Here is a 16,967-nt window from a genome sequence, read left to right as displayed (position 1 = left end):
GAACCGACTTTATTTTACATAAGACAAGTGTTAAATTGGCCTCATTTAAGCGGACACCTCAAACTCCAGACAGTGGACATTGCCATTTTCCTGTCCACTTGACTTAAGCGGACACTTTATATGTTGCAGGACAATTTATAACCATTGTTCAGACATAAGGAAATCTCTTTTGAATGTTGGTACTATTTCGAGTGCAAGGGGAGAGAAAGTACATCAGAATGCAGTTCTACCTAGTGGTGTATAGGCCTATTCCGAGAATTCTAATTGCCTAGAAATGCTGCCAGAGACCGTTGAGTTACAAGTTACCTGGGGATTTTCCTCCCTTCTTGCATCATTCTATTCATAACTCAGATTGTCACTGATAGTCAACTTGAGAAGGAAAAGACAGTACAGGCACTAATTAGTGAGACAAAAATATTGTAGTTTTCTGTTAAACACGAGTAACAAGGGATGATCATGTTTAGATCTCGAGGCAAGAAGAAATGTGATTGTAGAAAGTGACAAGGGACTTTAAGTGAGAATTTGTGTGTCACGCTAGACCGCGAGTACGGCGAGAACACTATGGAACCATTTAACAGACTTTATTCCGTTTTGGAGAATATTGCAGTTAAGAAAACATGTGCTAAATTTACACAGATGAAGCTTCATGATTACTTTACGAAGCTGTAATGTTTGTAAATGATGTTAAATCACTTATAAAAATTCTCTATTAAATACTAACACAGAAATGACTTACAATAATAAAAATAAAGATATGTATGCTTATATCTAAGGTGGGTGTTCTTTGCTGTTAAAATTGTTCGATTATTTTTACAAACTTGTTTTAGTGGACACCTCTCGTAATGGACATTTTTCCTCGGAACCGACGGTGTCCGCAGAAGGGAGGTTCGACTGTATTTTATTTCTTTATATTCTTTCCATGGAAAATACAAGTTTAGCATGCTTTTATCTATGGTGACTAAAATTATGCAGTTTTCCGGGTCATATAAAGTCATATTTTGGCTCTTTTAACATTTTTTTGTCTCTTCCGGTAATTTTCATAATATGGTCATATTTCCCCATGAATTTTCATGTTTTTTCTTCATATTTCTATATTTTTATTCCATTTTTGCATACCTGCTTTCAGTTGTCTCAAAGATGGATTTTTCACATCTCGTTATTGTTGTCTGTAATTTATTACATTATCTGCTTTAGAAATATAGGGTAGGCTGTATACAAAGAGACAGATGTGTATAAAGCGACACAATACTGAGCCTCAATTGAACTAAAATGATTTGACGAATGTCAAATATGGCCCAGTAACATCCTGCAACGTTGAGCGGCCTTTTTCCCGTTACAAGTCAAAGTTGCTTGAAAACAGAAGATCGTTCTTACTTGAAAACATTAAAATATATGTAATTTGTTATTGTAATTCTTTCTGATCGTCCATCAAAATGTGACGTTTATTTCATTCTGTGGTGAGTCTAGAGTTGGAATGAGTAATTAAGTAAATGCAAAATATAATAATAAAATTAATATTTTTATTTATTTATTATTGAATTTTCTAGATTTTAACAGTATAGTTTCAATATAATGTTAATTTAAACAGTGGCGAGATTTTGAAGATTTCAAAAAATGACCAAAAATATTTGTAATATTTTAAAGTCATAAATGCTTGCATATTTCTAACATTTTCAGCTCATAAGCAGCCGGGGCTACTTATAACAGTGTAAAAAACAAAAAACAAAACAAAAACAAAACAAAAACTGGACCCTAATGATTTGGCAAAATTTGACCAGAAGAAGAGAGAGAATGATAGAGCAGATCTTGAGACAGCTGAAAGTTGTTCAGTTAGTTTTTGTAGAACACATAGATGGTAAGTGTTGTAACCAAGGTTGAGATTTACAAAACACCACTTCTTTATTCGCTTCAAATGCAAAATACACTATTTACACAAATAAAACTGAAATTTAACTTGAAGCAAAATGAATTACGAATCTTGAGAAAGAGTCTATCTTTTGTACACTATATACAAGTTTGCAGTATTTACATCCACTACTATCTCGAAAAGATAGTCTTTGTGATATGAAAAGTTGATAGTCGAAAACTATCCGAAGCACTGACATAAATGTCTTTGAAAGTCCTTCCTTGCTGAGTTCATAAAAGCAAGTTCAATGTTGGAAGAATTCTTACTTAGCGAAACCAAGGGAGCTTGCTTTAAGTAGGGAAATATACGGCATGTAATAGTATGACTGGACATATGCAGAGGAATAGGCAAGAGGAGCGGTGGCCAGAGGTGAGACCTCGTACTGCCAGAAATTCAGTCCACCTGGCCGAAGCACATTTTCAAGAGGAGTAGCCTCCGTGCTCGACGTAAGGTGTATTCTGGAGCTGGACACCGGGGCAAGTGGGCATCTGGACAGGCTGGGAGTTCCTCTTTATAGTACACACACGACGGTCCAGGCACGCGCACTGAGGGCTGCGCGTCGAGGCTAGAAGAATGACACACTGGCGCGCGTGTAGCTGGCTGGCGGAGCGAGAAGGGAGCGCCGGACATACAACAGTAAGATAGGTAGAGGTAGACTAAGACATGAATATGACAAGCTGATTAGATGGAGTAGTATTTTTTTTTTTGCTATTTGCTTTACGTCGCACTGACACAAATAGATCTTGTGGTGATGATGGGATAGGAAAGTTCTAGGAATGGGAAGAAGGCAGCTGTGGCCTTAATTAAGGTACAGCCCCAGCATTTGCTTGGTGTGAAAATTGGGAAACCACGGAAAACCATCTTCAGAGCTGCCGACAGTGGGGTTCAAACCCACTATCTCCCGATTACTGGATACTGGCTGCACTTAAGTGGCTGCAGCTATCGAACTCTGTAGTAATAATGTAGTTATTGTAGAGAGGATGTAGCACAGGATAAAGTGACAGAGCTGCAGCATATCATTTTAGGGACTGATGACCCAGACAACAGGAGCATTCTCTTCATGATTATCATATAAAAAGAAAATAGTACTCACAGTTCATCAGGGCAGTTTATGGGCTGCGCCAATCGGTATCCATCCCGTAGATAAGCGGCCATCTCGAAAGGATCCACCTCGGCATACGGCTGTTGCGCAAGCGTCGTCAGCTCCCATAACAGAACTCCAAATGCCCACTAGTGATGAGAAAGAAAAAAAAGGTAATTTCAGTGTGTGTGGAGGTTTAGCTATAATTTATGTAAAATGATGAATAATCCATTTTATGATCACTTTATGATAGATAAAGCAGGGAAGAGAGGAATATTATACAGCTCAGGTTCAGATAGAATGAAAATCTTTCAGTTTTGCCTCACCATCCACAATGAATTGGACATTGCTGTGGTGACAATGTATCTCAGCTGAACCCGGCATCTTTCTATCCATTCCACATGTTAAATATTACATGACATCAATCAATTTTTTAATTAATGTAATCTTAATTACATGCCTACTTGTGGTATAAGAATGAACATGTACTTTATCTTTTGCAGGATGTGGAACATTTTTACCTGTAAATTTTACAGAACGGTTTATCAAAGACACTCTAGATGTTGCAAATCCCACAAGGGTTATCGTATGACAAACTTCATTATGATCTGTATTGACAAGTATTCAAGATTAAATGGGGTAATGTAGATGTTCAGAGTTTTGTGTGTATGATATATAAAACTAGGACATAAAACGGGTTTGCTGGATGACCCAGATGAGAATGTATTTAAAAAACATCAATAATTATGTACCAATTTGAATACGGATAAAGCAGTAGCTGGTGGAGCGTGGAATGGTTATGAAACAATTCAACAAAACTATACTCTGGAGGGAATCAGCTCCACTGGTTTGGCTGGGCTCTGTATGTTGCCTGTCAGAAGACAACTATTTCAGTGGTTGGAAGATCTGGAACTGTGGTGGAGGAAAATTATGTCTCATGGACTTGCCTCTTATGACTTTGTAAACTAAGTCTTATTCAGTTGTCCAATAAAACCAAAAATGGGCAGATATGCCTCTAGAATTCTGAAGTAAAATTGATTAGAGAGAAACTTTGCTGTATGAATGGTTATCTTCGAGAAGTTTCCAACCAATATTTACCAATTTGAATAGGTGGACCAATTTAATGTTCCACAAGGGTTGTTGTCCTTTCTGCATGTCTCGTGTCAGTCACTATCACACTGTTCCTGTATGCCTGTAGAAAACCCATCAACTTCGAAGAATAGCTTATCAGATAGAAAAGCAATAAAACTTACTTCATTACAGTAAATTTAATTAATTTCGCGTGGCTATTTCTAGCCGAGTGCAGCCCTTGTAAGGCAGACCCTCCGATGAGGGTGGGCGGCATCTGCCAAGTGTAGGTGACTGCGTGTTATTGTGATGGAGGATAGTGTTATGTGTGGTGTGTCAGTTGCAGGGATGTTGGGGACAGCAGAAACACCCAGCCCCCGGGCCATTGGAATTAACCAATGAAGGTTAAAATCCCCGACCTGGCCGGGAATCGAACCCGAGACCCTCTGAACTGAAGGCCAGTACGCTGACCATTCAGCCAACGAGTCGGACATTACAGTAAATGTTAATCAGACTGTAGACAAGCATTATAGCATGTGATGATATTCTGGTTCACTGTCTGCAATTCAATTCATCCTTGTGAATTTTCAAAATTTTGGTCTGAATTTCATTTAAAAATCTACAGCATATGGAAATACATAACTCAGAAGCCATGATACTCACTGAACCATGAATTACTGTAGTATAAGAAGCGGTCACATTGTATGGAAGCTTATCACACCACTATGTGAGACCATAACATCACTGGGCGAGCTGTAGTTGTTAGGTGATTATTGCATCATCCACTCTCCCAGATACAGCACAGGGAATAACCAACAACTTGGCTGAGGCTGCCACCATACGTAAAATTAAATATAAAAATATAATAATATTTTAGAAATGATTTTAAATTTTATTTATTTTTGACATGAAGGTATATAGTACATGATTCTAATGTGCTCATTGTAGCACAGAAACTGAACGGCCTCTTGTATGGAAGAATCAGTGTCAAAGTTTGCATACATCTTTCCATGTTGTGATCTTTTGCAACAAAACATTTCATGTTCTGATCATTAACCTGAGACAGTTCTTACTGTTGAGATCATTGTTCCTTACCTGTTGTGCCACATCACTCCATGGATTATTTTCTTTCCCCTTCGTCCAATTAAAATTTTTCAGTTGTAACACATAAACTCCCTCACCGTTTAGGGATTCTTAGTGGGTGCAAGAGGTACCATAGCAGGGATTATGGCTGAGTTGTGGAAAAGGTTTGCCCTCAAGGAAAGCTACCTAGCCACGATTGCCGAGGCAGCTGTGCATGGGTTCGTGCTTCTTTTAAGGAACCGTTTATACTCTTAAAATTCTACAATTCTCTGTCTTATGCTAAATCTGTTGAGGGTAAGTTTCCAGAACCGCGCTAAATATTCGAACTTCCAGTAACTACCTCCTGTCCTTCTGCTCCTATTTGTGCAAGCTTTCTAAGAGGAGTGAAGAGGAGTGTACCTTTACAAGGCAATCGAAGTGCAGGTCATTGCTCGCCTAGTTCTCATGGGAAATGTTTCTGTTAAGCCAGCACTGAAGTGCATCAGTTTCATATTTTGTCTGGCACTGTGCACGACTTGGCAACATTGAGGTGCATGCTAGCATGAACCATGCTCAAGTAAGCATTGCTGCTGGCTTGTACATTGAGTGTTGCACTGTATTGAGTTATAGATGTTATGCTTTGCTACATTGGCAACAGCATGTTCACAGTGTTCTGACCAGCTAGTGGAACTAGTGCTCATATTGCTTGACTTCAGTTCATTATGCTCTAGTTGCTGAAACAAGATTTAATATTAACAATTATTTAGCAAATGCTTTGCAGTACTCCGTGCTTTTCACCACACTACAGTCATACAGCAGCTTCACTCAGCCACTGCTAACTAACTTTCCCTCTTCTATGCTGTCACTGTCAATAAATATCCTTGAACGAAATACTGTATTAAAATGTGACACTGAAAATTTTGGTCCAACACCCAGCTGCCACTGATATTTATTACTTCCTGTATGGTAATGCTTCAAAAATAGGCGTAGCTGAATGAGAGAAGTAGCATTTCATTTCTAAACGTCTAAAACTGTTATTTTATTGACTACGTTATCAATTTTGTTTTGTAAAGACAGAGATTCTAAATTGTACATCATCTGATTTTAAACAAGTAAACCATCAATATTAAAACATTTTCTGTTATAACAATGTTCTTGTTAGGCCTAGGTATTTTTAAACCCTGAACACGTTCAGGTAAACAGCTATACCAAAATGAGCACACCGTGGGTCAAACTTACAGCAAAATTCAGTTCCTAGCTCTTAGTTCGTGCAGTTTGTCCTGACGCCAGCTGTATGGCACACGGGCACAAGAGCGAATGCAATCACCTTGGACTTACCACATCTGATGCTCCCGTGAACTGTTTGTGCAGCAAGCTCTCGATAGCCAGCCACTTGATGGGCCTGTTCTCATTGTCTCCTAGACAATAGTAATCTCCCGGGAAGAGATCTCGGGACAGCGCGTTGTCCGTCACCTTCACCCTCAGTTTCTCGTCCACGACGCAGTTCCTTGTGGCCACGTCCTTGTGACACACTCGCTGTCCGTGGAGGAACATCATAGCCAGTACCACCTGAATTCCCATGTCTACTATGTCCTGTGTCAGCAGGGTGTACTGTTCCTCACCTCGGAGACGGCAGTTCTGAAGAAACCTGCAGCAGAAAAGAAATACACATATAACTTTTTTTTTTTACAATTTGTTTTATGTTGCACCAACACAGACAGGTCTTATGGCGACGAAGGGATAGGAATGTCGTAGGAGTGGGAAGGAAGTGGCCGTGGCCTTAATTAAGGTACAGCCCCAACATTTGACTGGTGTGAAAATGGGAAACTAAACTATCTTCAGGGCTGCCGACAGTGGGGTTCGAACCCCCTATCTCCTGGATGCAAGCTCACAGCTGCGCGCCCCTAACTGCAAGGCCAACATGCCCAGTACACATATAACTATTGGGTGAACAGTAGGAAGGGGATTTCATGCTCCAAATGGTCAAATGCCCTGAAGATGGTTATGCAACATTACAGTGGTTCGTTCAATACCAGGTCGATGTTCCAGCCAACCTGCTGCCATTTTCCAGACTGCAGTGAGATTGAAACTCTTGGATACATGCTGGGCTCATGCCCCAAAGGTGAAATACTGGTGAACACAGGACATCAAGAAGTGAGAAGTGCTTTATCCCCATTCTTTGAGATCTTTAGGATGGAAAACCCATGAAGAAGTACGCTGTGAATCCTCTAAAGGATCTTTTACCATAGACATGCTGATATTGTCGCAATAAACCAGTACACCAGAAAAGCTGTTGTATTAGATCCAACAATTTGCTTTGAAAGAGAAGACCTCTATCCATAGATTAGATTCAGTACAACATAAATTTCTTCGTTTATATTCATTTAGAGCAGGATTCTCATATGATAATGTTGATTATACATCCTTACAACAGTCCTTAAATCTGCATAGCCTGTCACAACGCCGTGACTTATTGGATACACTCTTCATTTTTAAATTGCTTCATTCCTTGGTGAATTGTCCACAACTCCTTGCAAAAATTAATGTACATGTACCAGACAGACGCACAAGGTTCAAGAATACATTGTCTACAAATTGGCATAGAACTGACTACGCATTCAATGGGCCAATTGAACGAATATCAAGATCTCTAAACAAAGTGGATATTGATGTATTTAACTGCTCATTGTCAAAATTGAGAAATCACTTGCATAATCTCCAGAATAGACTATTACATTCCTGTGTTTACTTGTAATATAACCTGTGTATATATCTGTACATATTTTTCTACTTATACTCCATTGAACTTTATTTTTAGTGTGTTTTGTTTTGTTTTGTTTATTCTTCTCTTCTGTTATGTAAAATGGTATTACCAGTAATAAAGTATTATTATTATTATTATTATTATTAAATCAGGTATCTGAAGTCTACCAGGAGAAGAGACCCATCAATGAACCCTGTCTACCACACCTCTCTGATCGCTATCATTTTCCATTGAAAATACTGGTGTGTTTTAGGACTACTGTTTGGCAGTAGGGGTACTGTGCCAATGTTGACCTGAAAAGCCTTGGATTGCTTGTCTAATTGACATTGCCTTACACATTATTAAGGGCTCACTTAAAATTCTCCATCACCATTTGTACTTCACATGATAGGGATTCAATCCTATTACTAAACAATACATATAATTGTGTTCTTGTTTCAGGACCCCTATGGTCACTTTCTATTTGTAAGCTGATATCTCTCTTGGAGAATAAATAAAAAATAATTTGTTTTAATGTTTTCTTCCTGACCAGAAGAAACAGGAAGTACATAATTTAAGACTACACACTTCTGCTCACAGGCCACCGGAATCCTGAAGTGAGTGCCGGTGTCAAGTTTCATGTGATAAGAATTCTTGGCAGCTGACACAGCAGTTCGCTAGTAACTATTGGGTTTTTAAGGTTTGTTATGAGATTATTATTGCAATGGTTAAGTTACACTAAAATGCAGGTAATATTTTTGGTTGAGTGTTAGTTGCACAAGGAGAAGAAACCAGTTAAATGGTGCCTTTGAAAATAAGGGCAAACAGTGTAAAGGGAGAACTGCAAGTCAGTGTACCTAAGTCGCTTAGAAGATTAGCTCAGGAAACTGGTATTTCAAATTTGTTAGCATGTACTGCAAAGAAATGATTACATTTACGATCTCAACGGACTCATTTGGTGATGAGTTTAATTTACTATTTTATTTATTTATGTATTTATGTATTAATTAATTAATTAAATTTATTTATTTATTTATTTATTTATTTATTTATTTATTTATTTATTTATTTATTTATTTATTTATTTATTTATTCATCCTGAGAACATATATAGCTGGTGAGTCCAGTTTTGCTTAGTTTATACAGCGTAATCATGCCGCTTGTTTGACATGACTACATCCACTCGCCATTGTGGGCACTGCACTGGCTGTCACTGCTTATCTGCGTTCCTATGCCTCGGTACTCCACTACAAAGTCTTAAATCATCCTCCCTGTATTTTACAACTTCAATTATCCCTTTCACAGGCTGTGATAAGTATACTTGCCACCTAATTATTTATTTTTTATTGTCCATGGAAAGCTTTTTTACCACCTCCAGCTCATTCTTCCTGTCTGACCCTGGTGTACAATCATGTTGTACAGCAAGATCCCTCTGCTGAGGAGGAGGAGAAGGAGAAAAGGAGTGTGCAAGATGACTGCTATGGATTGCTCTTATGGGATTGCCTCCTCATTTGGGAGGAGGAGTGGCTAAGATGGCTGCTACACATTAGTCTTATGGTACTAATTTTGTGGTGCTTTGCTAGGGCTACCTTGGGGTCTCACTAGTTGTAACCTAGGACTCATTGGTCTTATAAGAATAGCTTGCGCAGAGGGCGTAAGATGGCTAATAACCCAAGCTTATATACGCTGTTAATGATAGTAGTATTAGTCATGAAGCGCTGTTATTTTTCAAGTTATCAGGATATAATGTGACCTAGATGCTGGAAGTGGTAACATATTTTTGTCAAATCCTGTCAGATCTATCAAAATACTTTCATGGTAGGTTACAAAATTGTTAAGTTACTGACCTCTTGAGATTGCCTTTGTTAGAGTAAGGATAGACTAGCAGAGGTTGCTTCATGTTCTCCACATTAGCTGCTATCACCGGTAGCACATTCTTGTGAGAGAACCCATGGAGCATAGTCCCTTCAGCTAGGAGCAGGGACACCTGGAACCTGGAGGCTTGATCTGAAAGAAGAAGCAAAAGAAATCCTGTTTTGACACATTCAACACAACTACACAGCTTCATAGACATCAACTTCAGTAGTTTAATGAGGGAACGGGATTTCTCCAGCGAATCATCCCGCTTATCATCCCAGTAGACATCCATATGATACGAATTCTTTGCAAATGTTTGACATCCGTGTTGGATATCATGCTCTTCCTCTGTGTCCCCCCAAAATATCCACATCAGCGCAATTTTTTTGATCTTTTCGTTATCATTCCGATGAACATAGCATGTAAATCACAGTCTTCTTTCGACAACGACTTTGTGTAAGTTCCGCAGATCATTTCTGCACAGGACATCTTCCTTCGTAATGTGGTCACGTTAGCTAATTTTTAGAAGTAATCTGAGGCACTGTTGATGAAAGAGACGTAGGAATTCAAGAGGACAAATTGGGACACATATTCGTTCATAGGAAGAGGGATTATTGATTGGAATAATATATGAAGGGTAACGTTCGATACATTTCAGACTTCTTTGAAATCTGTGACGTTCCTACGGAACTTAATTACATTTTGAACTATTTGGAAATTTGTGTCATTGGTGTTTTTAACCTTAAATTTTCCATTTCCTGAAGTTACGAGGAAATGCAGCTGGTGTGCATTTGAACGCTATCTGTTGGAGTGACTGTTAACTAAACTTTCATCCAGTAGGTGGCGCATCAAGTGGCCATTATACATAACTGCGACAATGTGGCAAATAATTGGATACAAATAAAAGATTAGGGACTTTTGTTGTCGTGAAGAAGATGGCTTCCAAGTCAGACGGATTTTTGCATTCATCGCAAAAGATAAGGAAGTACAGAGGTTTGGAGTATGATCCTGGCTAAGGATCACCAGGATCATACCTAAAATATTAACATTGGCGCAAGGCGTCGAAATGTTTCATTTCACTTTGATTTAATATTGGGCAATTGTTTCTTGATGCCCTTATAGTAGTTCGAATTTGCATAATATAACCTTATCTTAAGTAAGTAAATATTGATTCCGGAAACTTAAATTCAATGATACAATATTATTGGTAAATTTTAAATCGAAATTTTATGTATATCCATTTCTTATGTCAATTATATCGGCATGAGAACTATACTTGTATTAGGCATTAGCATTTCATAACTACCCCATTGGGAATCTTTCATAAACGTTATGACCAAATTTTTCTTCTGTTAACATCATTTTTTAAATAAAATTTTGAAGGTATGTTATGATTCCAGTTTCTTCAGATTCTTACAAAGTTTACTATGTGTGAGGTTAGGCCTAATAGTATATCTTCAGATTTATATCTAGAGTATTTATGTGATATTTACATTGATGTAAACGAAAACTCAAAATTATCAGCTGTCTTATGCTAGTTAATCGTACATTGTATGATGTCTTGTGTACTGTTCACTTTTGTTGCCTGATACTGTCATTTATTTTGATTATTTTCCTTTAGCTTGTTTAACAAAGATGTTTTTGGTTATGAATGATCACTAGCCTATGATTATGGACGTGTGATCTTGAAACTTATCAACTTCGTAGTTGTACCCTGAACCGTGATTGAACTGATTCTTGTTCATCTACATTATTAATTTTTTGTCATCTCAGTACTTACAAGATTTTTACGAATAGTTGAGATTTTATTTTTCCAGATCTTGCTCGACGTATCAAGCAGTTATAATTTTGAGGTTCCGGAATTAAAGAGTTCTAATCCCTTTAACAGTTTAAAGCTTTTTCCTTTCCAAGACTTCTTAATTATTTATTTCCAAGAACAAGTGTGTTTAAGTTAAGTAAATTGAGGTACTTCATTCTAATGTTCTTATTCTAATTTTCTCACCCTAATCTATCGATGTTACTTGTTATATCAGAGTATGTTTATTAAATATTCTGTGTTTTAATGAGGATCCTCATTTCATGAAGCATTGGTAAGAGAGCTGAAGTGTAATTAAGAAAAGGTCCTGGCGTTTTGATTTCAACCATAAAATGGGAGGTTTAATCTGCTTCCACATGTGATTATTGTCACTGGTAAGTAATTCGAATTATTGTGACAAAATCGTTTAATTTAACCTTTTTTTCTTACTCCCAAGTTCTTTTCAGCCTTAATGCATGCCCCATACCAGACTTTTCTAGATGTTTCGACAATAGTTGTAAGTTATTTACACAGCTACTGAACTGGGACGACAACGTTAGCAATAGTATTCTCTTGTCTCTTTTACCTGAACTTGACAATAAACGTATATTCACTATAATCATAAAAGTGAGGATCATTTTTATTCGATAACATTTCTAAAATATAATTTTCCTTCGTGCTTTCTTTACACTTCTGCGCGCCCATCTCAGGAGACAGGTGTGAAAGGCACATAATTAGCGTCAAAATATGGTAAGGCGTCCATCGTCTGAACAGAGCATGCGATGAACAAGCCTTAAATAAAACTACAGCGTCAGAGTGAACTCGTGTTTGGGACATTGGGAAACATGCTAACTCGGATGTCAACTCAGGCATGGGACGGAAAAGGACTAGGTAAAGAGCTGGTAATAATTTCGTGTGGCTATTTCTAGACGAGTGCAGCCCTTGAAAAGCAGACCCTCCGATGAGGGTGGGCGGCATCTGCCATGTGTAGGTAACTGCGTGTTATTGTGGTGGAGGATACTGTTACGTGTGCAGGGATGTTGGGGACAGCACAGACACCCAGTCTCCGAGCTAAGGGAATTAACCATTTAAGGTTAAAATCTCCGACCCAGCCGGAGGGAATCGAACCTTGGGCCTTGTTATTCTCACTGTTGTAATGACCTGAATCACTTACCGTACGTCAATATACCACGTGTTTCCCGTAACAGACGCCAAGCGCCTTTTCTCTGCTGTTTTGGAATATATTTTCAATTTCGTTTTTTATTCCGGGCAGATGACCTTGGCCCTTTCAAACAACAAGCACAACAACAACAACAACAACAATAATTTCGTGTTTGTAATGCGTAGGTAGAGTGAGCCTAAACCATCAAGTATCAACAGAAAACGTCTTTTAGGCTTCCCCTGTAAACTACATCTTACTGAAAGTGTAATTTATGTGCCGACTGCATAGAACAGCTTCATGTTAGTCTATTGCGGTATTCCGTTTGAAAATATTGATTGACAGTGACAGTACAACGTCCGCCTCTGTGGTGTAGTGGTTAGTGTGATTAGCTGCCACGAAATCTGAAAAGTGGCACGAGGGCTGGAACGGGGTCCACTCAGCCTCGGGAGGTCAAATGAGTAGAGGTGGGTTCGATTCCCTCCTCAGCCATCCTCGAAGTGGTTTTTCGTGGTTTCTCACTTTTCCTCCAGGCAAATGCCGGGATGGTACCTAACTTAAGGCTACGGTCGCTTCCTCCCCTCTTCCTTGTCTATCCCTTCCAATCTTCCCATCCCCCGACAAGGCTCCTGTTCAGCATAGCAGGCGAGGCCGCCTGGGCGAGGTACTGGTCATTCTCTCCAGTTGTATCCCCGACCCAAAGTTCACTCTCCAGGACACTGCCCTTGAGGCGGTAGAGGTGGGATCCCTCGCTGAGTCCGAGGGAAACACCAACTCTGGAGGGTAAACAGATTAAGAAGAACAGTACAACAAGAGGGACAGTTAGTATTTCCAGTAGAGGCTGCTGCTTCAGAATAGTGATAAATGGGGTTAAAAGTCAGGTTGTGAGTTTCAGTAATAGCAAAAGTCCTCTTTGTTTTAATTACTGCGTTGATGGGGTGACAGTTCCTTATGGGGATCACTGTAAGTACCTGGGTGTTAATATAAGGAAAGATCTTCATTGGGGTAATCACATGAACGGTAATGTAAGTAAAGGGTACAGATCTGTGCGCATGGTTATAAGAATGTTTAGGGGAAATCTGTGGTACAGTATGGTTCCAGTGTATGGGACCCTCACAAGGATTACTTGATTCGAAAACTGGAAAAAATCCAAATAAAAGCAGCTCGATTTGTTCTGCGTGATATACGACAAGAGAGTAGCGTTACGAAAATGTTTGCAAAGTTTGGGCTGGAAAGACTTGGGAGAAAGACGAGCTGTCAGTGGAGAGATGGCGTGAAATGACATTAGTAGACGAATAAGTTTGAGTGGTGTCTTTAAAAGTAGGAAAGATCACAATATGCAGATAAAGTTGGAATTCAAGAGGACTAATCGCGGCAAATATTTGTTTACAGGAAGGGGAGTAAGGGATAATGAATTATCACGGGAGATGTTAATTAAATTTCCAATTTATTTGAAATCGTTTTAGAAAAGGCTAGGAAAACAACAGATAGGGAATCTGACACCTGGGTGATTGCTGTAAATGTAGATCAGTAGTGGTTGATTGATAAACGACGTTTTCCGTTCACAAAGAACGTCGCATGACTCACAGGATGAGCAGTTTTTGTTTGGGCTCACTCTGCCTAGACATTACAAAAGCGAAGTTGAAAATATCTTACGATACACCCAGTGGCGGTTTCTGGTATAGCGCAATGGAGCATTGAACCTCCAGTTTATATCAAATTGTACTCAACTACGTAATTTTCATAACTCCCTTGTCAATCTCGAAGCTCTTGCTAAGTCCCTCTATCCGTAATATACTCGTACTGGCTTTCAATTCATGTGAGCTGCTCAAGGTCTGTGGCTGGATACTTGTCTGGAATGAACCCCCTTGCAAAGACGATCTCTCCGTCCGTACATAGGCGAAGGGAGTGGCGAGGTGCGGGGGGACGAAAGCCATCACTAAGCGTTGCCTACGAGATACACCAAGGCCGGGAAATACAGCACTCTAAACTTGTCTCGAGATACTTCCGACAAGCGCCGCTAGAGTTCTCTTTACTATTCTGTCTCGCGCGCTCATTTCAACACGTTGGTTTGCGAAAAACTATAAAATTTAATTAAAACTAGTAATTTCAGAGGACACCAAACAGATATAAGATAAAAAATAGACTAAGAGCAATTGTATGAATTATTTTCTAGAACGTAGGCCTTTGTCTCACACTGTGTTAAGACGAAATAAGTAATTCACGAAAACTTCGTGATCAATTAAGACAAATACATATCAGCAGCATTGATGTTCAAATGATCACAAGAAACAATTCATTTAATCTCATAGAATATTATCTATAATGTATGACGTACCGATACATAAGATTAGCTTACCTGAGGTGCAGGAAGTTCTCAAAATTTCAGCACTTTGCGGTTCAGGGATTTCCTTCGGAAATTCTTGAACGCATCATCCTGATCGGAAATTTTCGATGAAGTTCAGATATCTTAAAACGTTTTTCTGATTTCATTGCCCGTATCCTACTTCTCAATTTAAATATTGTTTCCCTTAACCTGGTATTTGACTTTCTCGTCAATAAATATTTCGATTTAAAAGAGCTACTCGTAGACTTTCCCTTACATAGAAACGAGACTTGTAACCCTTTTTCGTTTGTGACTGGTGTAGAACCGTTATTTGTTGAAGATATATCATTATCTTAATCAGAAATTCTACTAAATTTTGATGGTACGTCATTTCTGGGAGCTGGATCCTTCCTGCGCTTGTTACTGTTCTGTTTATGAACAGGGTACACACTAAAAACAGAAGGAACTTTGTTGGGAAGAATTCGCTTGATTGATGTGCTTACACTAAAATCTGACTTTTTTTTTTAGTTGCTTTACGTCGCACAGACACAGATATGTCTTATGGCGACGATAGGACTGGAAAGGGCTAGGAGTGGGAAGGAAGCATCCATGGCCTTAATTAAGGTACAGCCCCAGCATTTTCCTGGTGTGAAAATGGGAAACCACGGAAAACCATAATCAGCGCTGCCGACAGTGGGGTTTGAACCTACTATCTCCCGAATACTGTATACTGGCCGCACTTAAGCGACTGCACCTATCGAGCTCGGTGAATCTGACGTATTAAAATGCGAGCTACACACTCGATAAGAATTGTTAGGTACCTAAAGACATCCTAGTTTATCACCTTGCCTGGAAATGGCCTGCCTCCACTTCTCTCTTAAACCGCGCTCCGAAGGGAAGCTATGAAACGTCACATTTTCTTGCTTTTTAGCAGTATCGGAAGTACACAGAGGTACACAACAGTTCGCCATCTTCTCAAACTCACATACACACACCGACAGAAAAAATATTGACAATAAATTGCACAAAATCAACACAACATCACTATTAGTCCGCACATCACAATGTTAAAAGTCCGCCAAGAACAGAACGGAAACCTGACATCTAGCGGCCAAGCCGTGAACACGATCGGGCCGCTTTTTCAGCGGCAAATTGCTTCCTATTTCCCGGCCTTATGTATCTCGTAGGCAACGCACTAAGGCAAGACCAGGATATCGCAGAAACGGATCTCTGTTCTTTACGCATGCGCAATAGGCCACTGCCTCAAGACTACCTAGTCGTGTTGTTGGGGTTGGGGTATGTGCCTGCCATCTATTGGCCTTACGGGAATTTGACTAGGCAACAGAGAATAGAACACGTAACTAGCGCTAGTGTGGAAAAGCATCGTTACTACCAAAAGTCACATTAAACTGTCAAATTCCAATTAATATCTTGTCCCAAATATATCATTACTTACTAAACACCTATTAATTTGCCTTCTTTGGAATAATTACCTTTTGGAGAGAAACTTAACTCAAAAATCATTGAGGCAAAGAATAGCGGCAAGGTAATACCATTGAAAACTTTTAAATATAGTTGTTACTATTCCCATGACATCGGAAGCAGAAAGGTGTTTCTCTACCCTGAAGAGAATAAAAACTTTCTAGCGCAGCACAATGACCGAGGATAGACTTATTGCTCTTGCTATGTTGTCAATTGAAAGGAACTTTGTTCGAGACTCTGCGGACTTCAATGAATCAGTTATTTCTTATTTTGCATGTGGTAAAACTCGGCATGTAGGCCTACCGTATTTTCTGCTCCTCTTGTATTTGATCACTTTCTAGAACTTATGTCATCTTAGTTTAGGAGGTTACGGCCCACGATGGAAGAGAAGCTGGCGGAGATGGGAAGAGGAGAGGTTGGGGGGGAGGCAATTTTTTCTTCTTTTGAACCCCCAGGGATGAAAGTCACGCGCCGCCACTGGATACACC

The 16,967-nt window shown here is 39.2% G+C and overlaps 1 protein-coding gene across 1 annotated transcript in view; it reads right to left on the bottom strand.

Moving 5' to 3' along the window:
- The window catches only part of Drl-2 (Derailed 2), a 942,221-nt gene that overhangs the window by 6,189 nt on the left and 919,065 nt on the right, over window positions 1-16,967 (bottom strand). Inside the window, exons 10-12 of the mRNA XM_068229325.1 lie at window positions 9,708-9,867; window positions 6,456-6,765; window positions 3,000-3,136 (exon numbers count right to left, since the gene is read on the bottom strand). Of these exons, the coding sequence (XP_068085426.1) occupies window positions 3,000-3,136; window positions 6,456-6,765; window positions 9,708-9,867 (607 nt within the window). The remainder of the gene's footprint in view (window positions 1-2,999; window positions 3,137-6,455; window positions 6,766-9,707; window positions 9,868-16,967) is intronic.

The sequence above is a fragment of the Anabrus simplex genome, chromosome 10, assembly GCF_040414725.1.
Source record: "Anabrus simplex isolate iqAnaSimp1 chromosome 10, ASM4041472v1, whole genome shotgun sequence".
NCBI lineage: Eukaryota > Metazoa > Arthropoda > Insecta > Orthoptera > Tettigoniidae > Anabrus > Anabrus simplex.
This window is presented reverse-complemented; position numbering and strand designations above follow the sequence as displayed.